The sequence below is a fragment of the Falco cherrug genome, chromosome 4, assembly GCF_023634085.1.
Source record: "Falco cherrug isolate bFalChe1 chromosome 4, bFalChe1.pri, whole genome shotgun sequence".
Classification (NCBI taxonomy): Eukaryota; Metazoa; Chordata; class Aves; order Falconiformes; family Falconidae; genus Falco; species Falco cherrug.
In genome coordinates, this window is record NC_073700.1 from 7,846,783 (window position 1) to 7,873,978 (window position 27,196).

Consider the following 27,196-nt stretch of genomic DNA (forward strand, 5'->3'; position numbering starts at 1 on the left):
AGCAGACACTTCTTTATTGACGGCCGGGTGCGTGAGCGAGTCCTCTCACGATCAACGCACACCAAGTCTCAAAATTAGACGCCATATATAGAACTTATTCATACATATTCATTAAGTATTCATGCATAGCCATGATATTTCCCGGAAAGCGTTAACATATTCTCCTCCTATATCCGATTCTGCGCAGTAGAGCTTAGAAAGGTCTAGAAATGGCTCTGGGGTACGATTTGGGTAGGTGGTATATGAGTCGGTGGTCGTGATCTCCCCCTGCCGGAATTACCTTTTACTAAAGTTCACGGTTTCTTGGCAGGTAAGCACAAGCTGTTCCAGTCGACTCTCCTCGGTTTCCATTCATCTCATATTCTGACACTTCAATACACCTTCTACCTACAGAAGACTGGTCAAATACAAAGAAACCTTTCAAACCCTAAAGTTATTACCAAAGTTTTAACAGTGGTTGTAGCCCATTCTTCTAGCCCTGGTACGGGATGTACAGAGGATCTCATAGCAGCTTTTGCTGTGCAACTTTAAGTTTCATTAAAATAGATTTCTTATCCCTCTATCTTTCTATTCTATAAAATAATTTTATAAAATCAAATAATCAATCAAATAAAGTCAATCAATCTTCACTTATTAGCAAATCTATAACACCTGTGTGGCCGTTTGTGCCCGTTGCCCCTTGTCCCATTGATAAGATCCCGTCGGGCCGAGGCCCAGGTGCGGTGCCCAGAGCCCAGGCAGCGCCCTGAGGGAAGGTGCCGGAGGCAGTGACAGGCACGGGGGCTGGTGGCCCTTCCCCTGGCCGCCTGGCCTCAGCCACTCCTGCAGCTGGGGCGAGAGAAGGCTCCAGGAGCCCAGAGACTGGGGCTCCCAACTAGGCACACGTAGAAGCCTCTGGGACTCTTTGTCCAACAGCCCTGCTGGCAGCTCCGGCGCTGGATCCAGGAGTGGTGATCTCCCTCTCTCTCTAGCTGTCTTGCCCGATGGCGCGCCCCTGCCGCCTCAGCTTTTTCTCCTAAAGTAATACAAGGCCTACCCCAGCTTCTCCTAAAGCCACATAGCTTGGTTGGATATAATTGTGAAAGGGTCAATGTTTACTGGGTGTTTGTTCCATTAAAGTTGATGTTTAGGTACGGACCTTGGGTGTTACCTCAGCGCAACCCACACCAAGGGCATTTGCGAGTCTGAGTCGCTCTCTCCCTCCTCATAGCTGGGATGTGACAGATCCCCCCTGAGTCTTCTCTCCTGCAGGCTGAACAGGCCCAGCCCCCTCAGCCTGTCCTCCTAAGGGAGATGCTCCAGTCCCCTCACCATCTTTGTAGCCCTCTGCTGGCCCCTCTCCAGTACTTCCTTGTCTCTCTTGAACTGGCGAGTACCTTCTGGAGCCCTCACCCATGGCATTCCTCCAAGGAGGTCCTTGAAGAAGCCAGCGTTAGCTCTCCTGAAGGCCAGGGCGGCAATCCTACTTGTCGGCTCGCTTCCTCAGCACAGGACCCTGAACTCCGCCATCTCATGGTCATTGCGGCCAAGGCTGCCTTCAACTTTCACATCCCCAACCAGCCCTCTGCTTGCGAAGACAGGCTCTAAGAGCACACCTTGCCTCGTTGGCTCCTCCACCACCTGCGTCAAAAAGTTACCGTCGGTGCTCTGCAGGAACCTCCTGGACTGTGTCAGCCTAGCTGGGTTGTCTTTCCAGCAGGTATCAGGGAGGCTGAAGTCCCCCGTGAGAACCAGGGCCTGGCATCGTGAGGCTGCCTGCCATTGTCTGTAGAAGGCCTCACTGGCTTCCCCTCCCTCATCAGGTGGCCCGTAGCAAACACCTACAACGGCATCCCGCGTGTTGGCGGGCCCCTTCATCTTTACCCGTAACCTCTTGACTCGTCCTGCACCCACCCCAAGGGAGAGCTCGAGACCTTCCCGTTGCTCCCTCACACAAAGAGCAACTCCACCACCTCTCCCTGCTGGCCTCTTTTCTAAAAAGTACACAGCCACCCACGACAGCATCCCAGCCGTGGAGGCTATCCCGCCATGTCTCCGTAACCGCAATGAGATCATGGCCCTGCGACCGCACACAGATCTTTCATTCTTCCTGGTGATTCCCTGTGCCGCGTGTGTGGGTGTATGGGCACTGCAGAGAGGCGATCGAGCACACAGGTTTCCCGGGAGGGGTGCAAGAGGATCCACCGCCGCCATGCACAGCCTGGAGGCGGTTGGCCTTCTGGGACTCATCTCGGGAGGCAGCTAAGGAACACACATCGCTGCTCTGCTTGGCCTGGCCTAGGCCCCAGGCGCAGGTGATGGCACGAGCATTGCCGCACTGCAGCCCTCCCCCTGCATCCTTCGCTTTAAAGCTCGCCTCGCCAGGTTGGCCCAGCAGGCCTGGGCTGGGCCCAGTGGGGCTGGGGTGAGGAGCAGGGGGACTCCCCCCGCCCCCGCCCGGCTTCCAGCCAAGGGATGATGGAACAGTGCCCTGCACCATGGCAACAGTGACCAGGGTAACCCGAGTGACCCCACCAGTGCCAGTCTGTGCGGCTGCGGCTGAGCGCACGGGAGGGCGTCTGTCGTCCCTGTGTGCCCACCAGCCTTGGAGCAAGGGGAGCCGCGCAGGCCTTGTCCCGAGCCCCAGGTGGAAGAGAGAAGAGCCTCGGCGTGCCTGACGGTGTGGGGGCTGAGCCCCAGCTCAGCCTGGCCACAAGCGGGTGCGGCCCCAGGAGCGAGGTGACAGAGGGGTCCCTACGACAAGTGGCATGCCCCCAGTCTAGATGAACCCCAGCCCCATAGAGGGAGAAGGAGGAAGAGGGAGTCAGTCCCAACCCCCTGGGGCAAGGAGCGGTCAGTGGGGCCCTGGGGCATCAGGAAGGGTCACAGTGGGGCACTTTGTGACGTGACGTGTCACCCAGTGCTGCCCCCACAGTGTCTGGGAGGAAGGTGCTGGGGCAGGCTGGTGGCAAGGAGCCCCCTGAACAGAGCTACTTCTGCCCCACCGCCCCTGGCAGGGCAGCCCCGGGTGGTGCAGGCTTCCCTTCACCCCTTTCCTCTCTCCCTGCCGCAGGATGTCGAGGATACCCGCCAGCCACCCCAGGCAGTCCTGGCAGGAGAAGGACAGAGCTGCCCCAGCTCCCAGATCACGGCTGAAGCCCAACAATCTGTGCAAGTTCCCGCTGCTGCATGCGCGTGAGTGTGAGGGCATCGTGGGCAGGGGGCTGCCCACGCTGCTCACCCTGCCCTGCCCTGCCCCAGACTCGCAGCCCCCGGCCAGGCTGGCAGCCAGGCTCCCATGGGGCAGCAGCCAAAGACCCGGCCCTGCCACAGCATCCCTGGGGCAGGGACCCTCCCTGCCCCTGGTACCAGTGCATCCTTCACCCAGGCACATCGGGCCCCCCTCCTGGTGCTGCCCTCCAGCATCGCACCCTCACCCCTGGGACGCGCAGGGGACACCAGTGTCCCAGCCTTGAGCTGGGGCTGGGGACATCCCCAGGAGCTGGGCAGAGGGCTCGCGCTTTCCCCACGGCCTGACCCCAGCCCTGCCTGCTCTGTGCCCGCCAGATTCCTGCCACTCTCACTTGGCTGCGCCCATGGAGGAAGAGAATACCCTGGACATCATCCGAGGCTTCCTCAGGATCAGACCAAAGGTATGCGTGGCCACTTCTACGAGGCTGTGCCCCTACCTCCCGGCCAGTCTTTCTGCCCACATGCCCTGCTCACAAGGTGCCAGGGGCTATGCCCCCTCCCAGCTATCTCTCCCCACTGACACTGTTATCCAAAAAGTGTGCGCCTTCGCCCGTTGGGCAAGAGCCAGCCGACGCACAGAGGCCAGGCATTTCTTTATTACAGATTCGCGCAAAGCTTGGGCTTAGGTGATGATGCTCTACGAAGCAAGCGCAAAGCTCAGAAGAGCAAGATTAACATTTATGCAGTCTAGTTATACATACGTATTTTCCAAACTCTGCCTAAAAGATGCTATTGGTAATTAGTACGCGCGGTAGCTTTCCGTTGGTCTATATATCTCTCGCTTTGATTTCAAGTTACAGTGTGTTTTTCATTTACTGCATGTCTGAGGGAGGGGTGAGGGTGAGTCCTTTAGTCCTGAATGGAGTCGGAGGTTGCGTTCCGCCCCCCCCCCACCCCCCCCGCTGCCTTTACCTTGCCCCTAGTTAGAGTCTCGTTCCGCTGGCTTCTTGCCTTTGTTGCAAGTAACGGGCTGTTGGCACCTCCTGGGGTGAGGTGTTCCCCTTATCAGGCTTGGAGTTCTCCTTCAAGGGCACTTGTCATTAGGACAAAGTTACAGGCGTATGGCGACCCTAACTTCACGAGCAGAAGTGAATCACTTCATGTTGACTACAATGTGATAATGGGGATCGAATGCATAGCTAGACATCAGCGCTGTCTGTCCCTCTGTCCCCTCCTCGGCTGGCAGCAAGCAGACCAGAAGCTGAAGTTTCTGGCCGCCATTGGCACTGTCTGCGGCACCGCCAGCATGGACTCCAGCGTGTGGGACGAGCTTCACGACTTTCAGTGCGAGGTGGTGGACACCATCCAGGTGAGGGGACAAGCAGTCAGGCCTCAAGAGGCAGGCCCAGGGGCAGTGGGCAGTGGCACAGGGGCAGGAGAGGGCTTGGCCGGGTAGGGGGGTGCGAAGGAGCGCTGCTCCAGGTTTCTCTCCTTGGAGATGTTCTAAAGCCACTGGCGTGGCCCGACTGGAGCTGGGGGTTGGACCCAATGATGTTTGCAGGTCCCTTGGCCAGCCTGTGGCTCCGTGATGGGCACAGAACTTGCCACCACGGGGCCTGGGACCACTGAGTGCTGGGTTGGGAGGGGGTGCCAGGATGGGGGCAGCCGGGGCTCTGCCAGCCCCGCAGGCTCTTGCTGGGTGAAGGAGACTGCCCCATCCTGACGTGACTCACCCTGCTGTGCTCCCCAGGTGCTGCTGCAACAGGAGCCCACTGACGACCTGGGCACCACGGTGTGGCAGCAAGCCATGTTGGCCATCACCTCCATGAGGTACCTGCCCCGGCCCCCAGCTTGGCCTCCTCGGTGCCAGGTGGCCCCGACAGCACTCGTCCCATATGGGGGGCATCCCCAGTGCTGGGTCTGAGAGGGAGGGGCAGGGGGCGGTACAGGGTTTTCCCCCTCAACTTGAGTGTCAGTAGCGTGGGGCTTGACATGACCCCTGCGGCGTGGGAGCCGAGCCAGGTCTCCAGCCCCAGAGTCTGCCTCTCCCTGGCTGGGCCCCAAGAGCACCCCTTTGTCCCTGCAGCAGAGTGGGACTGCTTCTGGAGGAGAAGACAAGCAGCCTCCTCCAAGCCTGCTTCTGCAGCATCTTCTACCAGCACCCACAGGAGGACACCCAGGACCCCGAGGTTTCCCTCTACTCCAAGGTATGCCACAGGGTGAACCACGGGGAGATCCCCTGCCCCAGGGTCCCTTCCTGGGCACCGCAGGGCCATGGCCGTCCCTCCCTGGCTTCCAGGGCTGCCCCCAAGACTCTGTCTCCCTCGCAGACCATGGCCGTGATGGACAGCATGCTGCAGGCGCTGGTATGCAGTGCTGGCACGCTTGGCATCCTGGAGCTGCAGAACATCTTGCAGGTCTGGCCTTGGCACAGGGTCCCTATGGGCAGTGACCCCCGGCTCCAGCGGTGACCCACCCAGCGCCTGGTGCAAGGAATGGGGCAGGCAATGTCCCTCCTTCCCCGCCATGCCCCTCCCACTAGCCCCTTGCCTCCTGGCTGCTGCCAGAGCCCCTTCTCCTGCCACAGCTCACCCCACCTCTGCAGCCGTGCTTGCTGCCCATCCTGCCCAACACTCCCGCCCAGACAGACCTGCCTGTCTGGCTTGGCAAGGGGAGCCCAGCCCTGGGGCTTTCCCCCTCCAGCTTTACCACGGCACATATCCCAGAGCCCCCACCACCCTTCCCCAGGGAGCTGGTCACCACAGAGCCTTGGGGTCCCTGGGTGGGGGGTGGAGGGACGTTGTTTGAGGGGGAAGGAGTGGAAGGCAGCAGAGGCAGCAGCAGGAGTGGGATGCGGCGACCTGCCTGGCCGCAGCAGGTTGCTGCGAGAGGCAAGAAGGACACATGCCCCACCCCAGGCATTGCCCCGGAGCAAGCCTGCCTCTGCCGTGCTGCGCCATGCCACCTCCCTGGCACACCAGCAGCTTTTCTCCTCCCAGGTCCTGCTGCCCTTCACCAAGTCCCAGAGGGAAGCAGTGCAGGAGAGGGCCGTGGCGCGGATTGCCACGCTGATCAAATTCACCACCACCTGCTCCATGCCACAGGTACCGAGCTCCTGGTCTGGGCAGTCCCACTGCCCTGTCCCTGCAGCCCGGAGCCCTGGCACCTCCTGGGGAAGTTGGGCACCCAGTCAGCAGGAGGCTGGGAGCAGGAGTCTTTGCCCTGTCCCTGCCCTGTCCACGCTTTCTCCCAGGGCAGGGCCGGGCAGGGCTGCCGCAGGCACAGGCAGGAACTTGGCTTCCCTGCTCCGGCCTGGTGCCCGGCTGCTCTGGGAGCAGCTGGGGCTCACCTTGTGACCGGCCTCACCTTGTGCCTGCACTGCCTCTCTTCCCCCAGGTCTGCTCCTGCTTTGCACAAACTATAGTCCTCAGACACCAGTGCTCCAAGAGTCATCAGTTTGCCATACTGGGGCTGCTGGTGGGGCACCTCATTCTCTGCTGCACCTGCAAGCATGAGAGGACCCGCCACGAGGCTGCAGTCGCTCTCCATCACCTGCACACCTTCATCCTGCAGCAGAGAAGTAAGAGAGGCCGTGTCGGGCTTGGTCCCCCCCAGCATGGGCAGCCAGTGGCCACCCTCCTTGGCCAGAGAAAGCCGCATACAACCTGCCTGCCTGCCTGCAGTCTGAAGAGCCATTTCCTCTCAGCCCTGCTCACAGTAGCCCTGGACCCTCCCTGCGTATCTGCTCCACAGACCTGTCAGGGCGTCCCAGTCCTTTGCCAGTGCCTTTTCTGCCCAGCACTCAGACTGCACCTCCAGCTCTGCACCCTCTCTCTCAGCACCCCGGGTTTTCTCCTCCCCAGGCAGGCAGCGCTGGCCGCGTGACAGAGGGCAGCTGGAGCACCAGGAGGTCTGGCAAGCGAGGCAGCCCCAGCAGCTTTTGCAAACCAGCAGTGCCAGAGAAATCTTCTCGGTAAGAAGGGCCTTCAGCTCCTGGCTGGCGGGATCAGCATGAGCGAAGGGACACCCGATGCATGGCGATAGCGGGGGCTTGCGCCGATCCTGAGCAGGGGCGAGGCAAAGGCCTCCAGTGAGCTCTGGTTCCCCATGGCACCCTGACCCCCACCGTCCATCTGCCCAGTGCAGCCTGGCTCTGCGTCCCACTCCCTGCACAGCCAAGATGCTCTGGGGGATGCTCTAGGTGACAAATCTCCCTTCCTCTCCTTCATGCCGCAGAAGTTCACGAAATACCTCCGTCCCTCTGACCGGGCAGACATCATCCTCCTAGCCATCAAGAACATGAGAGACCCAAGCACCTACAGCATCCGCGTGGCTGCCCACATGGTGGATGTCCTTGTGCTGGGCCCTGCCTTCCAGCCGGGGCAGGTGAGTCGCCCAGGGGTGGCACAGCTGATGCTCCAGCCCCCCGGGGCACCGTTCCTCCCCCGGCTCTGCACCTGGCCAGCGCTGACACCATCTCCAGCTGGCATACCACAACGGGAACAGAAGCAGCTCCCAGTGGGAGCTGGGGAAACAGCCGCGCTCACCCGACTGACATCCCCACTCCCTCCTGTGTCTCCTCTCCAGGTCTTGAAGATCGTGCGCGCCATCTACACAAACCTGCCCTCCATCAGGACGCTGGTAGCCGTCAACAGCCTGGACAGGGCCCTGCGCGTGCTGGCAGACAAACACCCCAGCGAGGTGGTGGCCGGCCTGCTGCAGTGCTCCCCAACATGCACCTAGTACGGGGCTCACCAGACTTTAGGGCTGCTCTCACACTGGCAGAGGGGCCCCAAGACCCTCCCAAGGGACTTCAGGCCGGCCTTACTCCTGGGTGTCCCCACTGACAGAGCCCTGGTTCTCCACAGTGTCGCCATGACCATGTGGACGGTGATGCTCTTTGAGCCCCAGGCTGCGAAGAAGGTGCTGCAGGAGCTCATCAACGTGATGATGAACCAGTCGCTGCACAAGACCTCCGCCTCTACCAAGGACAACCCGCGCATCCTCTCCCTGGCTGTGAGTTGCTGGATGAGGCCTCACTGACCTCCAGGGCTGCTCTCAGCTCTCTGGGGCCACCCCTTCCCTTCCATGCCCGCCCCAAGCTTTGGCCTCCCCAGGGGTCAGGGAGATGTCCGTGTCTGGTGTCTTCTGCAGGCAGCCAGGACCATAAGCAAGATCCTCCTGCAGTCCAGCTGCCCACGGGACACGGAAGCCATTTTCCCCCGGCTTTTCCTGGCACTGCTTTTCCAAGTGTCATTCACCACAGAGCTGGCGCCAAAGGAGGTGCAAATCTTCTGGAAGGGCCACCAACAGGGTCTGATTGCTCCTATCAGGTGCGCCATCCCTGTCCGCTCGTCCCTGCCAGCCACCTGGAGCCAAGCCAGGGGTCCCGGTGGGAGCTGAGCATTTCTCCTCGTGCAGGTCTGTGGTGCAGGCCATGACGGTGCTGCTCTGCAGGATGGGCCTTGAGAGCCACATGCTGGCCATCGAGGCGCAGGGTGGCTGGGACATGCTGCTCAGTGCCCAGACCCACCTCATGGGAGTGCGCATCGTGGCCAGGTGAGAGCCCCTTCTCCACACTCCTGGGGGACTGTGCACCCCACCCCACCCCCTCCCTTGGGGCTGATGGCAGGGGGTCCCCACTGCTTGGAGAAAGTGCTGCAGTCCAGTGATGACCACACTGGTGCGAACCCCAGAGATGTGCCCGCCTGGCTCAGGCCTGACAGTGCTTCCTTCCCCCTTCCAGGGAGATGATGAAGACCCCAAGATCCCTGCGCTCCACCATCTTCCGCCATCTGGCAGAGCTCCTCTATGTGGAGAACCCCTCCTGGGAGATGGTCGCCATGGTCTTCTTTGTTGAGGTGAGCCTGATGGCACTGCTCCAAGCTCCCTCCGATGCTCAGTTCTCCCATGCCCGCTGCTGCAGCAGCAGCTGGGGCAGCAGGTGGGCTCTGGCTGGTACCACGGAGGAGCAAGGCGAGCAACCAGTGTGGTGTGGGGCACGGGGGCTCTCCGCAGTCCCTGCTGCCTCCATTCAGGCTTGGCCTTGCCCTGCCTGAGCTGACGGCTGGAGCCAGCGCTGCACCTCTCCAGCTCCCGTTGCGTGTGTTTCAGATGGTGGGCTGCATTGGCCTCAGTGAAGAGCTGGACTGTGCCCTGGCAATCTTCCCCACGTATCTGCAGAGCCAGTGCCTGGGGATGCCCACCCTGGTGCTCAGGGCCATCCTCAGGCTCACCGAGAGGCCTGACACAGTGAGTAGGGGGCAGCTGGGGCAGCCAGGACAACAGCCCATGGCAGAGCTGTGGGTGGTAGGTAACGCGGTGGCTTGGGCTTTTCTGGGCATGGGGAGCTGAGCCAGCTGCAGCCAGCTCTCCCGCGTCCCTGGCCCACTGCCCCATGGCAAGGGGAGAGGCAGCAGTGCCGAGGGGAACAGCACGTCCCAGCAGGGATGATGGCAGCAGAGCCACGTGCCCGAGTGTGGGGTCTGCAGAGCGTGGCCGTGGGGTGATGAGCCCTGGGATGAAACGCAGGGCCTGCTGGCAGCTCGCGCAGCTTTCCAAGCAGCGCTGGTCACCCACCAGGCTGCTCAGGGGGTCTGCTGCAAAAGGGGGCAGCCGAGGGTCTGGCAAGGAGCCAGAGCTGTCTGTCCTCCCCCTGCACACCCTGCTCTTCCCATGGCCGTGCCAGGGAGCCCTGTCTGCCAGGCGCTTGCCCTCCTAACCCATGCTGCCTGCTGAGAAGCCAGCGGGGAGGCCAGTGCTCATGGGGAGGGTTTTCAGCCCTGCGGTCACTTGCTGCTTCACAAAAATGAGGTGGCGTGTCTCACACAGGCAAGGAAAACCCTTGTCCTGCTGCCGTACGTCATGGAGCGGCTGCAGGCTGATGACAGCGACGGCAGCGCCGTGGCCCTCTCCGTGCTTGACAACATGCTCCAGCTTCCGGCGGGGAAGAAGCCCAGCCTCATTGCCCCGGCGCTGGCTGACAAGCTCCAGCCACTCTTTGACAATGTAAGGCTGGCGGAGAGCCCCATGCTCCCCTCATTCAGCACCTCGCTCGCGTCTCCCACTGCAGCCCCCATGCTCTGCAGGAGGATGCTTTGCCCTGCAGCCCCCAGGCACTGTCGCTGCCCTCGGTGACTCCGTGCTGCACCCCAACCCCCCAGCGTGGACTCACCCTGGCTCGGCCTCCTTGCCGCAGGGCGGACGGGGGTGGCAGGACAGCAGCCGGTGTGCTGAGCAACACCAATGTGCACCCTGCCCTGGCAGCATCCCCCAGTCCTCCACAGGGTCTCCCTCTCCGGCCCCCAGCCCCTCTGCACAGACATTCTGCATGCCACGGCTCATGCACTCCCTTATGGAGCAGGGCTGCCTGCAGCCATCTGGGGGAAGTTCACCTCCACGTCAGCCCCTCGCTTGCCATGGGCTTGCGCTTGGGGCTGAGGTCCTCCTCCCCTCCTTCCCCAGCATTTGGACACTGTGCGGGAGCAATCCATCCACCTCTTCCAAAGCGTGATGTGGCTCGTGGTGGGCGCTGAAAAGAAGAAGATGAAGAAGAAGGTGTGGAGCAGCCTGCTGCCACTGCTCTTGCACCTGCACGATCAGAACAAAAGTGTGGCCAAGGTGGGATTCTTAGCCTGACCGGTCCTTTGGGCCCGGCAATGCTGACACTGGACCCTTCAAATGTGTGCCACTGGGTGGTCTAGCTTGCTGAGTCCCTAGGGCCAGGCAGAGCCCCCCTCCCTGCCCACTGCTGCCCTTTTCCTGCTGCTGCCCAGGTGGACGGGGAGGTGGGTCCCTTTCCCACCCAGCTCCCTCCGCACAGCCCCTGGCATGGGTCCTGCAGCCCCAGAGACTGAGCTACAGCTCCACAACAGCCTGGGGCCCCCAGGGCCAAAGCACTGAAGCCCTGACGGCCTTCCAGTCAGAGAGGGTGATTGTCCTTCTCTTCCCCGGGGTGCTGAACATGGTGACAGCACCAATTCCCAGCTGGAGCGTCTTGCTGGCATGGGGTAGTAGAGGTTCTGAGCCCCGCCAAGAGGGAGGACACAGGGTCCTGCGCCCTCGATGATGGTGGTGGCATCTCTGTTGCTCACCAGGCCTCCCAGGAAGCCCTCTGCAGTGCTGGCCTGTTCCTGAAGTGGAGGCAGCTGGTGCACATGGCTGAGACAGGGCAGGCATGGAGGATCAGCGAGTGCCTGGTAAGCAGAGCCCCAACACCCCTGGGATCTTCCCCGGGCAAGCCCTGCCCTGTGCTCTGCGGGGGGGGGTGGAGGGCTGTGCCCCCTTGGCTGCACACACCCTCCTGGAGCAGGCTCTGCTCCGCATTGCCTTTGCCCCTGGGGTCCCCAAGGGGACCCTGCCACTAGGATGGCACCCCTGCATCCCCGGGAGCCTGATGCTCCCTCTGAACCCCGGTGCCACACAGTGGGGAGCTGGGGATGTCCTGCTGGGGGGAAGGGGGATGGCCCTGGGTGGAGGGATGGCCAAACGCGGGGGCAGCTCTGCGCCGACCCTGCACCCTTCTCCTCTCTCCAGCTGGCCAAGAAGAGGAGCAGGGCCATGGCCTACCTGCACCAGAGCCTGCATTACCTGCACAGCTCGCAGGAGCCCCTGCGATGGGAGGCTGTCAGGTTCATCGGTGAGCCATGACTCCCAGGGTCCCTGTGTCCCAGCACAGGACGTATGGGGCACCCCTTCACCCCCTCCTGCCCCTGCCTGCACAGGTGGGGCTGGCAGGAGGCTCATCCATCCCCTCCCTGATGCTGCACTCCGGGGTCAGCCCTCCCGGGGGGACCGTGCAGCCAGGTGGGCTGGCTGCAAGGGTCTCTGAGCGGCAGCAGCATCCTTGACACACTGTGTTGCTCCAGGGCTCGTTGGGCGGTGCGTGCGTGAGCAGTGGTACCTGGAGTACATCCGACATGGTGAGCGAGGGCAGTGGGGAGGAGGAAGGAGCTAGCACGGAGCTCCCCCCCGCAACCTGGGCAAGGGGGGATCTGCTCCCAGCGTGCCTAGGGGGGACGGGGTGTTTCTGCAGGGGGCTATTCCTGAGAAGCAGCTTCCAGCCGAGCCACCTGTCCCCTGGCTGCCTCCTGGCCCTGGCAATCACAGGGGGCAGTGTGCCCTGCCTGGAGGGGACACAGGGCTGTCACCTCACCTCTGCTGCTTTGTCCCCACAGTCCTTAAAGGCGCAATGAAAGACACCAGCCCCCTGGTCTCCTCCCTGGCAACTCAGACATTCCTCATCCTTGGACGACGAAGGCTGTAAGGGGTGGTTTAACCTGTGATTACTGCGCTTATGGCTGCCAAGGACATGGGGGAGGTGGCACTCGACCCCCAGCGAGGGCTCTGCTCAGGCAGAGACGAAGCAGCAGCCCCAGCCCGAGGATGCTCTGCAGGCTTCTCTTCCTGAAGGCTAACAGGGAAGAAGACACCTCAGCCCCAGAGGAGCTGGCGTCCTCTGGAGAGCGGCGGGACAACTGCTCTTTCCAGTGGTCCAGGGCAAAGACGTGCCCTCATGCTTTGCCTTTGCCATAAAGTGCCAGCTGCTCCACTGGGCTGTGAAGCAGAGGGGAGAAGCCCAAGGTGGAGCCGAAGCAGAACTTGAAAGCAATGCCTTCCATCCCCTCTCCAGGGCCACGCTGCCGGAATAAATGACTTTTTCTGCCACCCACTGTCTGAGCAGCCTGCACTGCCTGGGGCTGACGTGGCCGAGCCCAGGGGCTACCAAGCCGCCGATGCTCTGGCTCCAGCAGCACAGGCCCCTCCATGTCCCCAGCAGGATGGGCAGCTCTGCCTCCTGCCCGTGCCGCTTGTCCCCACCTGCCCTGCAGCCACTGCTGCCCAGCGCGTCACGAGAGCAGCAGTAAGAGGGCACACTGCAAAACCAAGCCCTCTGTTGAGCCATCAACAAAGCCCAACAAACAAAGCCCAAGCCTTTGACCAGTCTCCAAAGGGGAGACCACCTGCGGGCAGCCAGCAGCCCCTCCACGATGCCCCGGGCATGCACGGCAACAGTCTTTGGCCACCTATGGCCGGGGCGGTGAGCCTGTGGCGGCACAGAGGCCGGCCGAAGGGCGCTCCCGCTGCCCGCCGGGCTGCCCGCTCCCGGCTGTCCCGCACACCGGCCCCTCAGAGCCCACGCCACCGCCTTCCCGACCCCGCTGCCCCTGCGGCCCCACCGCCCCTCAGCACCGCGGGTCGGCCCCGCGCCTCCGCACAGAGCGGCAGAATCAGACTGGTCCGGGCTGGCAGGGACCTCTGGAGGCCATCCAGCCCAAGGCCCTGCAAAAGCAGCTCCCAGAGGAGCCGGCCACTCAGGGTCACGGCCAGGCGGGGTTTGAGAGCCTCCAGAGACTGCCCAGCCCCGGGGCAGCCCACCCCAGGCCGTGACACCCCCACAGCAAAGCCCATCTCCTCCTGCTCGGAAGGGAAGGAGCTCCCTGTGTGGCCGTTTGTGCCCGTTGCCCCTTGTCCCGTAGATAAGATCCCGTCGGGCCGAGGCCCAGGTGCGGTGCCCAGAGCCCAGGCAGCGCCCTGAGGGAAGGTGCCGGAGGCAGTGACAGGCACGGGGGCTGGTGGCCCTTCCCCTGGCTGCCTGGCTGTAGCTTATTGATGGACAGACTCCAAGAGCAGATCAAAGACACCTTGAAGACACTCGAAGACACTTAATAAAATCAAGCAAACCTTTTATATCTTTATAGCGGGTTGACGTATCAGCGTATAACTGTGCTTTAGTAATTTTCCACTCTTAGCTCTTTTTTCTATTGCAAGCACAGCAACTTAGCAACTCCCTTTATCCACACGGCCACAAGCTTTGCAGCCTACTCCGTATTTTAAAGTTTCTCTCCTTGGTTCCATGGCTTCCTTCCAACAAGCATAACCATGTCTCTCTCCCAAGGCTGGTTTTTGCTCACTGACACCATCGAGCGAGCTTGAGAAATACCCACATCTCCGTCTTCTTTATATATAAAAAAGGCTTGCTTCAATGCTCTATCTATTAGAGTTTGCACACATTTTAACATACATGGAATACAGATCAGAATACATATCAAAATGAATAAGCATCTTATGCCTATTTGTAATAAACTTTTTATCCATGCAGTTAAACCTAATCTACTAAAAATATTTCCAAAAATGTTAAAAGCATCACTTTGTTGTAGTTTCTGTACTCCTTGCAAATTTTCTATACTTTCGTGAATAGATTCAGAATGATCAGACAGATCAAAGTCCATCAAAATCCTGACAATCATGACCTTGCGCTAACAAAAAATCTATTGCAGCTCTATTCTGTAGCGTAGCATGTCTTATTGCATCAATGTCTAACAATAGTCCACCCAGGGCTAATGAAGATGCATTAGTTTGTTTTGCAAGCCAACAGCCAAGCTTATTCAAGCTGGTTAGTGCTTGCGCTGTTCCTACTCCTGGAGCAAATATAGATGCTGCCACCAGGGCTCCAAAATTCCATATTACCTTTACAATCCGTTTTAAAGGTATGTGTAGCGCGTTTGTGGCAGTGTAACTTATGAGTCATAATCATGGATGTATTGGGTGTTAACAAAGTTAACCTTCCAATGCTCCATGGTCCTCCTTTCACATGGGAGGGAATGCCAGGCCATGCGCGATCTTCACAGATTAGAAATAATCCTGTGGACAGTTTAAGTGGACAATTGCTAGACTTTGATACTTTAGGAGAAGTATAATTACACCAAGTGCTAGCATTTCTATATGCAGGTATGGAAGCATTTAACAATTGAATTGTTTTTATATTAACTTTGCCTGTGTAGTTAAAGTATACACAATAATCCATTTTTACAGATCCTAGTAAGTCCAGTTCCTGTGGTCGATCCCACCATATGTTAAATATGGAACCCAACCATCCCAATTATTAACCACATCACCAAATCCCTGAATTATGATCCGTTTATCTGAGGGGACGGGCCAATCATCAACAGGTTGTCCAGCCAGACAGGTTGTAAAAGGGTTTTCCAAAGAAGCAGTTGACAGACATAGTGTGTCCTGTCCAGTGCAACTGGCCAAGGTTACCCAGATGTTGGGTTTGGGTTGAGGTGGGATCCATATTGATGCAGCTGACGTCATGGCACAGGTGATGGCAATGACTGAGATAATGATGGCTTGATCCATTGAGCTGGTACCCATCTTGGGCCAGAACCTGTGGAAACCTAAGCATACCCTCTACCCCAAGTTATTAATGGAAAAGGACCTTCCCATTGATTTGTCTGCAAATTTTTTACTATAACTTGTGCTTTCTCATTAGATTTTGAAGCATTGTGTAAGCCAAAATGGTGGTGTATAGGAGGTCCATCCTCCATCCAACGATTTAAAAAATTCAAAACATAACAAGCTTTAGTTATACGCTCTTGTGGGGTTAACCTTAGACTCCCCCTTTTATTTTTTTTTGCAACGTAGTTTTAAGAGTGCTACGTGTGCATTCGATAATGGATTGGCCTGTGGGAGAATGTGGAATGCCTGTAATATGCTGAATTGTTGAAAAGATGTCTGTCTTATGCGCTATATAGCCTGGGCCATTATCTGTTTTTATAGGTTTCCGAACAGGGTGGCGAAGGCCATAATAAAATGTCTGCAAACATCTTTTGCTTTTTCACCTGAGCGTACTGATGCATAAATACAAGATGAAAAAGTGTCAATAGAGACATGTACATATTTGTACTTGCCAAACTGGGCTGTATGAGTAACGTCTGTCTGCCACATTTCAAGTGACGAAACACCTCGACGATTAGTTTAGATCGACAGTGCAGGCAAAACTTGTTGACAATCGGGACACGACTGTATAATTTGCCTTGCTTGGTCCAGAGTCAGTTGAAACGTGCGTTGCAGTGCTTTTGCATTTTGATGATAAAACTCATGAGATAAATGGGCCTGTGCAAAACTGTCAGGTAAGACCTGCATGATACCTGCAAGCCTGTCTGCTTGTGTGTTCCCCTCACTTATGGGACTGGGTAAGGAGGTATGTGAGCGTATGTGTTGTATAAAATATGGATGTGCCCATCGATCTGGGAGCCGCTTGAGCTCCCAGAGAAGAGCAAATAAGGATTCGTGTGAGATTTCCTTCAAAAAGGAGCGTTCTAGCCTAGAAACAAGGCCTGCCATGTGGGCAGAATCTGATAACATTTATTGGGGTAGTCCATAATTTGAAAACACGGACTACTGCAGCGAGTTCTACTATGTGAGGCAATCCTGTGACAATACGTATGTTGCTTTTCCAGTTTCCTTCACCATCTCTCCAAACTATCGCTGCTCGGCCTGTTTTGCCAGATCCATCAGTGAATACTGCAGGGGTATCAACTATTGGCGTGATAGCTAATTGTGAAGCAGGTAAAAGAGAAAAAGTGCAGGGATTGTATAATTTTGTGTCCTGGGAAATGAATACTTATCTGTCCTGTAAAATCTGCTAGAGCACACTGAAAAACAAAAGAATGGTGAGTTAAAACGTTAGCTGTTTTGTATCAAGAGGCAAATAGATAATATTAGGTTCAACACCGTCTAAAGTTAATAAATGCTTTCTTCCTTTCTGAATTACCATAGCTATCACTTCAATAGCTGTGGTAACTGTTTTTCCAAAATTATGTGTTAAAAATATCCATTCCAGAATAATCAAAGAAATCTTGCGGAACCCACTGTGCTAAGAGACCATAGGGTTGAAAAGTTGAATCAAAAATGAAAAGGCTAATAGGATAGTCCATTTTTCGCCTGTGAGTGACTTGACCTGCTAATTTTACAACCGCTTTTATCAAGAGCAGTTTTTGCAGAAGGGGTAAATGTTCAAGGGGATGTCAAGTCTGGATCTCCTTCCAATAGTTTAAGGATATCCCTAAGATATCCTAAGATCCCTTCAGTAGATATCCCTAAGAGAGGATGAACCCAGTTTATGGTTCCTAACAGTTTTTGTAAATCATTCAGAGTCCTTATTTCTGTTTGCAAGGTGATATGTTGAGGTTGAATGTTTTGTTCTGATATTTTCCAACCTAAATACCAAGGTGCTGTTTCTTGTATTTTTTCTTCTGCAATTTTGAGTCCCCTGTGAAGACTGCTTGGACCACTTGCCATCTCACTTCTTGGGCTGTCTGTTTTGATTCTGCAGCTATCAAGATGTCATCCCTATACTGGTGCTGCCGCTTGTACTGGCGCACAGATTGCTGCAGCTCGGCGGGGGTGGGGGCAGCATTCGGAGGGGTAATTTGTTGTCTTAGTGCAACCCCTCATGGGGCTCTGCTTGGGGTTTCCTGGTAAGGTCAAAGACTGGCCGTCCCGGTCAAATTTGGATTGACATTGATTGGCATAATGGCGCCCTTTACAACAGCGTGGACACATTCCAGATGGACCCCCTTTATTACTTACTTTTGCTTTTGGACAGTTCTTTCGTAGATGGCCGTACTGACCACCGAAAAGCATTGCTCTGGCTTAACTGACAGTGCTGCAAATGCTTCTGCAATCAGAGACAAATCATGCTGTCTAGACCCAATATTCATACAAGCATTCAACATATCACCAATCCTAGGATTCTTTAAAGGTCGTAATACTTTCTGACAGTGAGGGTTGGCATTTTCAATAGCAAGTTGTTTAAAAATATATTCACATGCTTTCTCATTATCAATCTGCTTTTCCAAAGCCTCATTAAGTCTGTCCAAAAATTTCATAAATGGTTCATTTGCTTCTTGTTTAATTCTGACAAAAGGCTCCCTCTCTTTACCTGCTTCAGGAACAGTTTTCAAAGCATGGAGTGCCAGTTGTTTTACTTGCTGCAAACCTGCCTGGCAAATCCTAGCTTGCGCAGTGTTGGTGCTATGATCAGCTTGCCCTAATAATACATCTACATTAACCGCTCACAACGGATCATGCGCCCCCAACACTGAGTTCTCAGTAGCTTGGACGCCTGCAAGCTGCCTCATTTTTGACTCCCACATAGTGTATTGCATGTCCGTCATTATCAAGTGAAACAACGTTGTAAAACCATTAAGGGTAAACACATGAGTATCAGAGAGACACTCATTTAATAGAGTTCTATAAGGAGCCCCTAGTCCATGGTCCGTAACTGTTCTCCTGATATCTTTAATTAGAGCATACGAGAGAGCTTCCCGTTGTGGATCTTGATCTGGCACGTACACCAAAGGGAAAGCGCGCAGCACATCTGTATCCCACGCTCGCCTTGCTTCCCCTTTTACAGCTGCCCATTTATCGTGAGGGTCTGGAGGGTACAAATCAGGCTCTTTTTCCAGATCAGTAAGCTCTGGGTCAAAAGGATTATCTGTGTCATCATTGAGAGTATCAGGCGGCAGAGCCACAAGAGCAGTAGCGTCAGGTTTAGATTTTGGTCTTATGGCAAGGTCTGCTAAAGAGGGTGGCAGTGAAGGAGCCAAAGAAGCTGTTTCTGCTTCATTTGATTGTGAGCAAACATGACCTTTTAAAGTCTAAAAAATAATTCACCAAGGGCTCAACAAAGTTGCTGCTACCTTATCATTTTTTGTAGCACAGTCCCATAGATGGACGCCTATTTTATCCCAGATCTCAGGAGTTTAAATGTTAGTGGTATTAACAGATGTGTTGGCTTTTGATGCCATAGAAGGATGCGTTTTAATTCTTCCTTATCTATTTTCTTCCCATACTTCTTAAGAATGCTAGTAAAAGCTTGTAAAACAGTTCTCTGTTCCTTTGTTAAAGCAGTCCCCATAGTTCTCAGCTGCTTACATTCGTCTTGCGACAGGTAATTGAGCGCGCTTGATAGGCTTCCTTTCAGCATGCAGTCCTGTAGTTCGGCTGAGCTACGGCACCGGAGCAAAACCTGCTTGATTGCGGGCCTTGCATTGGGCGCCATTTGTGATTTATTGACGCACGGACTCTGAGAGCAGACCAAAGACACTTTGTTAAAATCAAGCAAGCCTTTTAAACATTTACAGCGGGCTCACGTATCGGTGTGTAACTATGCTCAGTGATTTTCCACTCTTAGCTCTTTTTTCTATTGCAGACACAGCAACATAGCAATTCTGTTCATCTACAAGGCCAAAAGCTTTGGAGACTACTCCGTATTTAAAGTTTCTCTTTTTGTTCCCATGGCTTCATTCCAGCAAGAACAAATGTGTCTCTCTCCCAAGGCTGGTTTTCGTTGACTGATGCCATTGAGCTAGCTCGAGAAATGCCGCTATCTGGCCAGTCATGGGTGACGGTGACCCTTCCCCTGGCTGCCTGGCCAGGCACGGGGGCTGGTGGCCCTTCCCCTGGCCGCCTGGCCTCAGCCACTCCTGCAGCTGGGGCGAGAGAAGGCTCCAGGAGCCCAGGGACTGGGGCTCCCAACTAGGCACACGTAGAAGCCTCTGGGACTCTTTGTCCAACAGCCCTGCTGGCAGCTCCGGCGCTGGATCCAGGAGTGGTGATCTCCCTCTCTCTCTAGCTGTCTTGCCCGATGGCGCGCCCCTGCCGCCTCAGCTTTTTCTCCTAAAGTAATACAAGGCCTACCCCAGCTTCTCCTAAAGCCACATAGCTTGGTTGGATATAATTGTGAAAGGGTCAATGTTTACTGGGTGTTTGTTCCATTAAAGTTGATGTTTAGGTACGGACCTTGGGTGTTACCTCAGCGCAACCCACACCAAGGGCATTTGCGAGTCTGAGTCGCTCTCTCCCTCCTCATAGCTGGGATGTGACAGATCCCCCCTGAGTCTTCTCTCCTGCAGGCTGAACAGGCCCAGCCCCCTCAGCCTGTCCTCCTAAGGGAGATGCTCCAGTCCCCTCACCATCTTTGTAGCCCTCTGCTGGCCCCTCTCCAGTACTTCCTTGTCTCTCTTGAACTGGCGAGTACCTTCTGGAGCCCTCACCCATGGCATTCCTCCAAGGAGGTCCTTGAAGAAGCCAGCGTTAGCTCTCCTGAAGGCCAGGGCGGCAATCCTACTTGTCGGCTCGCTTCCTCAGCACAGGACCCTGAACTCCGCCATCTCATGGTCATTGCGGCCAAGGCTGCCTTCAACTTTCACATCCCCAACCAGCCCTCTGCTTGCAAAGACAGGCTCTAAGAGCACACCTTGCCTCGTTGGCTCCTCCACCACCTGTGTCAAAAAGTTACCGTCGGTGCTCTGCAGGAACCTCCTGGACTGTGTGAGCCTAGCTGGGTTGTCTTTCCAGCAGGTATCAGGGAGGCTGAAGTCCCCCGTGAGAACCAGGGCCTGGCATCGTGAGGCTGCCTGCCATTGTCTGTAGAAGGCCTCACTGGCTTCCCCTCCCTCATCAGGTGGCCCGTAGCAAACACCTACAACGGCATCCCGCGTGTTGGCGGGCCCCTTCATCTTTACCCGTAACCTCTTGACTCGTCCTGCACCCACCCCAAGGGAGAGCTCGAGACCTTCCCGTTGCTCCCTCACACAAAGAGCAACTCCACCACCTCTCCCTGCTGGCCTCTTTTCTAAAAAGTACACAGCCACCCACGACAGCATCCCAGCCGTGGAGGCTATCCCGCCATGTCTCCGTAACCGCAATGAGATCATGGCCCTGCGACCGCACACAGATCTTTCATTCTTCCTGGTGATTCCCTGTGCCGCGTGTGTGGGTGTATGGGCACTGCAGAGAGGCGATCGAGCACACAGGTTTCCCGGGAGGGGTGCAAGAGGATCCACCGCCGCCATGCACGGCCTGGAGGCGGTTGGCCTTCTGGGACTCATCTCGGGAGGCAGCTAAGGAACACATATCGCTGCTCTGCTTGGCCTGGCCTAGGCCCCAGGCGCAGGTGATGGCACGAGCATTGCCGCACTGCAGCCCTCCCCCTGCATCCTTCGCTTTAAAGCTCGCCTCGCCAGGTTGGCCCAGCAGGCCTGGGCTGGGCCCAGTGGGGCTGGGGTGAGGAGCAGGGGGACTCCCCCCGCCCCCGCCCGGCTTCCAGCCAAGGGATGATGGAACAGTGCCCTGCACCATGGCAACAGTGACCAGGGTAACCCGAGTGACCCCACCAGTGCCAGTCTGTGCGGCTGCGGCTGAGCGCACGGGAGGGCGTCTGTCGTCCCTGTGTGCCCACCAGCCTTGGAGCAAGGGGAGCCGCGCAGGCCTTGTCCCGAGCCCCAGGTGGAAGAGAGAAGAGCCTCGGCGTGCCTGACGGTGTGGGGGCTGAGCCCCAGCTCAGCCTGGCCACAAGCGGGTGCGGCCCCAGGAGCGAGGTGACAGAGGGGTCCCTACGACAAGTGGCATGCCCCCAGTCTAGATGAACCCCAGCCCCATAGAGGGAGAAGGAGGAAGAGGGAGTCAGTCCCAACCCCCTGGGGCAAGGAGCGGTCAGTGGGGCCCTGGGGCATCAGGAAGGGTCACAGTGGGGCACTTTGTGACGTGCCGTGTCACCCAGTGCTGCCCCCACAGTGTCTGGGAGGAAGGTGCTGGGACAGGCTGGTGGCAAGGAGCCCCCTGAACAGAGCTACTTCTGCCCCACCGCCCCTGGCAGGGCAGCCCCGGGTGGTGCAGGCTTCCCTTCACCCCTTTCCTCTCTCCCTGCCGCAGGATGTCGAGGATACCCGCCAGCCATCCCAGGTAGTCCTGGCAGGAGAAGGACAGAGCTGCCCCAGCTCCCAGATCACGGCTGAAGCCCAACAATCTGTGCACGTTCCCGCTGCTGCATGCGCGTGAGTGTGAGGGCATCGTGGGCAGGGGGCTGCCCACGCTGCTCACCCTGCCCTGCCCTGCCCCAGACTCGCAGCCCCCGGCCAGGCTGGCAGCCAGGCTCCCATGGGGCAGCAGCCAAAGACCCGGCCCTGCCACAGCATCCCTGCGGCAGGGACCCTCCCTGCCCCTGGTACCAGTGCATCCTTCACCCAGGCACACCGGGCCCCCCTCCTGGTGCTGCCCTCCAGCATCGCACCCTCACCCCTGGGGTGTGCAGGGGACACCAGTGTCCCAGCCTTGAGCTGGGGCTGGGGACATCCCCAGGAGCTGGGCAGAGGGCTCGCGCTTTCCCCACGGCCTGACCCCAGCCCTGCCTGCTCTGTGCCCGCCAGATTCCTGCCACTCTGACTTGGCTGCGCCCATGGAGGAAGAGAATACCCTGGACATCATCCGAGGCTTCCTCAGGATCAGACCAAAGGTATGCGTGGCCACTTCTACGAGGCTGTGCCCCTACCTCCCGGCCAGTCTTTCTGCCCACATGCCCTGCTCACAAGGTGCCAGGGGCTATGCCCCCTCCCAGCTATCTCTCCCCACTGACACTGTTATCCAAAAAGTGTGCGCCTTCGCCCGTTGGGCAAGAGCCAGCCGACGCACAGAGGCCAGGCATTTCTTTATTACAGATTCGCGCAAAGCTGGGGCTTAGGTGATGATGCTCTACGAAGCAAGCCCAAAGCTCAGAAGAACAAGATTAACATTTATGCAGTCTAGTTATACATACGTATTTTCCAAACTCTGCCTAAAAGATGCTATTGGTAATTAGTACGCGCGGTAGCTTTCCGTTGGTCTATATATCTCTCGCTTTGATTTCAAGTTACAGTGTGTTTTTCATTTACTGCATGTCTGAGGGAGGGGTGAGGGTGAGTCCTTTAGTCCTGAATGGAGTCGGTGGTTGCGTGTGTGTCCCCCCCCCCCCCCCCCCCCCGCTGCCTTTACCTTGCCCCTAGTTAGAGTCTCGTTCCGCTGGCTTCTTGCCTTTGTTGCAAGTAACGGGCTGTTGGCACCTCCTGGGGTGAGGTGTTCCCCTTATCAGGCTTGGAGTTCTCCTTCAAGGGCACTTGTCATTAGGACAAAGTTACAGGCGTATGGCGACCCTAACTTCCCGAGCAGAAGTGAATCACTTCGTGTTGACTACAATGTGATAATGGGGATCGAATGCATAGCTAGACATCAGCGCTGTCTGTCCCTCTGTCCCCTCCTCGGCTGGCAGCAAGCAGACCAGAAGCTGAAGTTTCTGGCCTCCATCTGCACTGTCTGCGGCGCCGCCAGCATGGACTCCAGCGTGTGGGACGAGCTTAACGACTTTCAGTGCGAGGTGGTGGACACCATCCAGGTGAGGGGACAAGCAGTCAGGCCTCAAGAGGCAGGCCCAGGGGCAGTGGGCAGTGGCCCAGGGGCAGGAGAGGGCTTGGCCGGGTAGGGGGGTGCGAAGGAGCGCTGCTCCAGGTTTCTCTCCTTGGAGATGTTCTAAAGCCACTGGCGTGGCCCGACTGGAGCTGGCGGTTGGACCCAATGATGTTTGCAGGTCCCTTGGCCAGCCTGTGGCTCCGTGATGGGCACAGAACTTGCCACCACGGGGCCTGGGACCACTGAGTGCTGGGTTGGGAGGGGGTGCCAGGATGGGGGCAGCCGGGGCTCTGCCAGCCCCGCAGGCTCTTGCTGGGTGAAGGAGACTGCCCCATCCTGACGTGACTCACCCTGCTGTGCTCCCCAGGTGCTGCTGCAACAGGAGCCCACTGACGACCTGGGCACCACGGTGCGGCAGCAAGCCATGTTGGCCATCACCTCCATGAGGTACCTGCCCCGGCCCCCAGCTTGGCCTCCTCGGTGCCAGGTGGCCCCGACAGCACTCGTCCCATATGGGGGGCATCCCCAGTGCTGGGTCTGAGAGGGAGGGGCAGGGGGCGGTACAGGGTTTTCCCCCTCAACTTGAGTGTCAGTAGCGTGGGGCTTGACATGACCCCTGCGGCGTGGGAGCCGAGCCAGGTCTCCAGCCCCAGAGTCTGCCTCTCCCTGGCTGGGCCCCAAGAGCACCCCTTTGTCCCTGCAGCAGAGTGGGACTGCTTCTGGAGGAGAAGACAAGCAGCCTCCTCCAAGCCTGCTTCTGCAGCATCTTCTACCAGCACCCACAGGAGGACACCCAGGACCCCGAGGCTTCCCTCTACTCCAAGGTATGCCACAGGGTGAACCACGGGGAGATCCCCTGCCCCAGGGTCCCTTCCTGGGCACCGCAGGGCCATGGCCGTCCCTCCCTGGCTTCCAGGGCTGCCCCCAAGACTCTGTCTCCCTCGCAGACCATGGCCGTGATGGACAGCATGCTGCAGGCGCTGGTATGCAGTGCTGGCACGCTTGGCATCCTGGAGCTGCAGAACATCTTGCAGGTCTGGCCTTGGCACAGGGTCCCTATGGGCAGTGACCCCCGGCTCCAGCGGTGACCCACCCAGCGCCTGGTGCAAGGAATGGGGCAGGCAATGTCCCTCCTTCCCCGCCATGCCCCTCCCACTAGCCCCTTGCCTCCTGGCTGCTGCCAGAGCCCCTTCTCCTGCCACAGCTCACCCCACCTCTGCAGCCGTGCTTGCTGCCCATCCTGCCCAACACTCCCGCCCAGACAGACCTGCCTGTCTGGCTTGGCAAGGGGAGCCCAGCCCTGGGGCTTTCCCCCTCCAGCTTTACCACGGCACATATCCCAGAGCCCCCACCACCCTTCCCCAGGGAGCTGGTCACCACAGAGCCTTGGGGTCCCTGGGTGGGGGGTGGAGGGACGTTGTTTGAGGGGGAAGGAGTGGAAGGCAGCAGAGGCAGCAGCAGGAGTGGGATGCGGCGACCTGCCTGGCCGCAGCAGGTTGCTGCGAGAGGCAAGAAGGACACATGCCCCATCCCAGGCATTGCCCCGGAGCAAGCCTGCCTCTGCCGTGCTGCGCCATGCCACCTCCCTGGCACACCAGCAGCTTTTCTCCTCCCAGGTCCTGCTGCCCTTCACCAAGTCCCAGAGGGAAGCAGTGCAGGAGAGGGCCATGGCGCGGATTGCCACGCTGATCCACTTCACCACCACCTGCTCCATGCCACAGGTACCGAGCTCCTGGTCTGGGCAGTCCCACTGCCCTGTCCCTGCAGCCCGGAGCCCTGGCACCTCCTGGGGAAGTTGGGCACCCAGTCAACAGGAGGCTGGGAGCAGGAGTCTTTGCCCTGTCCCTGCCCTGTCCACGCTCTCTCCCAGGGCCTGGCAGGGCTGCCGCAGGCACAGGCAGGAACTTGGCTTCCCTGCTCCGGCCTGGTGCCCGGCTGCTCTGGGAGCAGCTGGGGCTCACCTTGTGACCGGCCTCACCTTGTGCCTGCACTGCCTCTCTTCCCCCAGGTCTGCTCCTGCTTTGCACAAACTATAGTCCTCAGACACCAGTGCTCCAAGAGTCATCAGTTTGCCATACTGGGGCTGCTGGTGGGGCACCTCATTCTCTGCTGCACCTGCAAGCATGAGAGGACCCGCCACGAGGCTGCAGTCGCTCTCCATCACCTGCACACCTTCATCCTGCAGCAGAGAAGTAAGAGAGGCTGTGTCGGGCTTGGTCCCCCCCAGCTTGGGCAGCCAGTGGCCACCCTCCTTGGCCAGAGAAAGCCGCATACAACCTGCCTGCCTGCCTGCAGTCTGAAGAGCCATTTCCTTTCAGCCCTGCTCACAATAGCCCTGGACCCTCCCTGCGTATCTGCTCCACAGACCTGTCAGGGCGTCCCAGTCCTTTGCCAGTGCCTTTTCTGCCCAGCACTCAGACTGCACCTCCAGCTCTGCACCCTCTCTCTCAGCACCCCGGGATTTCTCCTCCCCAGGCAGGCAGCGCTGGCCGCATGACAGAGGGCAGCTGGAGCACCAGGAGGTCTGGCAAGTGAGGCAGCCCCAGCAGCTTTTGCAAACCAGCAGTATCAGAGAAATCTTCTTGGTAAGAAGGGCCTTCAGCTCCTGGCTGGCGGGATCAGCATGAGCGAAGGGACACCCGATGCATGGCGATAGCGGGGGCTTGTGCCGATCCTGAGCAGGGGCGAGGCAAAGGCCTCCAGTGAGCTCTGGTTCCCCATGGCACCCTGACCCCCACCGTCCATCTGCCCAGTGCAGCCTGGCTCTGCGTCCCACTCCCTGCACAGCCAAGATGCTCTGGGGGATGCTCTAGGTGACAAATCTCCCTTCCTCTCCTTCATGCCGCAGAAGTTCACGAAATACCTCCGTCCCTCTGACCGGGCAGACATCATCCTCCTAGCCATCAAGAACATGAGAGACCCAAGCACCTACAGCATCCGCGTGGCTGCCCACATGGTGGATGTCCTTGTGCTGGGCCCTGCCTTCCAGCCGGGGCAGGTGAGTCGCCCAGGGGTGGCACAGCTGATGCTCCAGCCCCCCGGGGCACCGTTCCTCCCCCGGCTCTGCACCTGGCCAGCGCTGACACCATCTCCAGCTGGCATACCACAACGGGAACAGAAGCAGCTCCCAGTGGGAGCTGGGGAAACAGCCGCGCTCACCCGACTGACATCCCCACTCCCTCCTGTGTCTCCTCTCCAGGTCTTGAAGATCGTGCGCGCCATCTACACAAACCTGCCCTCCATCAGGACGCTGGTAGCCGTCAACAGCCTGGACAGGGCCCTGCGCGTGCTGGCAGACAAACACCCCAGCGAGGTGGTGGCCGGCCTGCTGCAGTGCTCCCCAACATGCACCTAGTACGGGGCTCACCAGACTTTAGGGCTGCTCTCACACTGGCAGAGGGGCCCCAAGACCCTCCCAAGGGACTTCAGGCCGGCCTTACTCCTGGGTGTCCCCACTGACAGAGCCCTGGTTCTCCACAGTGTCGCCATGACCATGTGGACGGTGATGCTCTTTGAGCCCCAGGCTGCGAAGAAGGTGCTGCAGGAGCTCATCAACGTGATGATGAACCAGTCGCTGCACAAGACCTCCGCCTCTACCAAGGACAACCCGCGCATCCTCTCCCTGGCTGTGAGTTGCTGGATGAGGCCTCACTGACCTCCAGGGCTGCTCTCAGCTCTCTGGGGCCACCCCTTCCCTTCCATGCCCGCCCCAAGCTTTGGCCTCCCCAGGGGTCAGGGAGATGTCCGTGTCTGGTGTCTTCTGCAGGCAGCCAGGACCATAAGCAAGATCCTCCTGCAGTCCAGCTGCCCACGGGACACGGAAGCCATTTTCCCCCGGCTTTTCCTGGCACTGCTTTTCCAAGTGTCATTCACCACAGAGCTGACGCCAGAGGAGGTGCTAAGCTTCTGGACGGGCCACCAACAGGGTCTGATTGCTCCTATCAGGTGCGCCATCCCTGTCCGCTCGTCCCTGCCAGCCACCTGGAGCCAAGCCAGGGGTCCCGGTGGGAGCTGA

The 27,196-nt window shown here is 58.1% G+C and overlaps 3 protein-coding genes and 2 long non-coding RNA genes across 5 annotated transcripts; all 5 read left to right on the forward strand.

Moving 5' to 3' along the window:
- Positions 1-2,435: 2,435 nt before the first annotated feature.
- Positions 2,436-3,759, forward strand: LOC129736057 (uncharacterized). Its single transcript, XR_008732227.1, has 3 exons — positions 2,436-2,718; positions 3,053-3,174; positions 3,547-3,759. It is a non-coding gene; the product is annotated as an uncharacterized LOC129736057 (long non-coding RNA).
- A 3,285-nt stretch (positions 3,760-7,044) lies between these two features.
- On the forward strand, positions 7,045-8,574 carry LOC129736079 (uncharacterized). The gene is made up of 5 exons (XM_055710286.1): positions 7,045-7,144; positions 7,408-7,557; positions 7,759-7,913; positions 8,040-8,187; positions 8,326-8,574. The coding sequence occupies exons 2-5, from the start codon at positions 7,471-7,473 to the stop codon at positions 8,572-8,574; spliced, it is 639 nt and encodes a 212-aa protein (XP_055566261.1). The 5' UTR covers positions 7,045-7,144; positions 7,408-7,470.
- A 33-nt stretch (positions 8,575-8,607) lies between these two features.
- On the forward strand, positions 8,608-12,628 carry LOC129736012 (maestro heat-like repeat-containing protein family member 6). Its single transcript, XM_055709513.1, has 9 exons — positions 8,608-8,730; positions 8,918-9,032; positions 9,286-9,423; positions 10,003-10,179; positions 10,636-10,791; positions 11,268-11,369; positions 11,707-11,809; positions 12,039-12,092; positions 12,348-12,628. Exons 1-9 carry the CDS (start codon positions 8,609-8,611, stop codon positions 12,434-12,436), a joined length of 1,056 nt encoding a protein of 351 aa, XP_055565488.1. The 5' UTR covers position 8,608; the 3' UTR covers positions 12,437-12,628.
- Positions 12,629-21,058: 8,430 nt separating this feature from the next.
- Positions 21,059-22,458, forward strand: LOC129736056 (uncharacterized). The gene is made up of 3 exons (XR_008732220.1): positions 21,059-21,341; positions 21,676-21,797; positions 22,170-22,458. It is a non-coding gene; the product is annotated as an uncharacterized LOC129736056 (long non-coding RNA).
- Positions 22,459-22,978: 520 nt separating this feature from the next.
- Positions 22,979-27,196, forward strand: LOC129736080 (maestro heat-like repeat-containing protein family member 7). The gene is made up of 11 exons (XM_055710295.1): positions 22,979-23,167; positions 23,549-23,628; positions 23,885-24,005; positions 24,129-24,215; positions 24,798-24,902; positions 25,190-25,373; positions 25,657-25,766; positions 26,030-26,179; positions 26,381-26,535; positions 26,662-26,809; positions 26,948-27,196. Exons 1-11 carry the CDS (start codon positions 22,979-22,981, stop codon positions 27,194-27,196), a joined length of 1,578 nt encoding a protein of 525 aa, XP_055566270.1.

Bases quoted from the DNA above. Each gene is read 5' to 3' on its own strand.
- LOC129736079 (XM_055710286.1), top strand. From the start codon at position 7,471: ATGAGAGACCCAAGCACCTACAGCATCCGCGTGGCTGCCCACATGGTG. The intron at 7,914-8,039 runs GTACGGGGCTCA...GGTTCTCCACAG, and splicing joins TGCTCCCCAACATGCACCTA to TGTCGCCATGACCATGTGGA. The intron at 8,188-8,325 runs GTGAGTTGCTGG...TGTCTTCTGCAG, and splicing joins CGCGCATCCTCTCCCTGGCT to GCAGCCAGGACCATAAGCAA.
- LOC129736012 (XM_055709513.1), top strand. From the start codon at position 8,609: ATGACGGTGCTGCTCTGCAGGATGGGCCTTGAGAGCCACATGCTGGCC. The intron at 11,370-11,706 runs GTAAGCAGAGCC...TCCTCTCTCCAG, and splicing joins GGAGGATCAGCGAGTGCCTG to CTGGCCAAGAAGAGGAGCAG. The intron at 11,810-12,038 runs GTGAGCCATGAC...GTGTTGCTCCAG, and splicing joins GGAGGCTGTCAGGTTCATCG to GGCTCGTTGGGCGGTGCGTG.
- LOC129736080 (XM_055710295.1), top strand. From the start codon at position 22,979: ATGGGGATCGAATGCATAGCTAGACATCAGCGCTGTCTGTCCCTCTGT. The intron at 24,216-24,797 runs GTCTGGCCTTGG...TTCTCCTCCCAG, and splicing joins AGCTGCAGAACATCTTGCAG to GTCCTGCTGCCCTTCACCAA. The intron at 26,810-26,947 runs GTGAGTTGCTGG...TGTCTTCTGCAG, and splicing joins CGCGCATCCTCTCCCTGGCT to GCAGCCAGGACCATAAGCAA.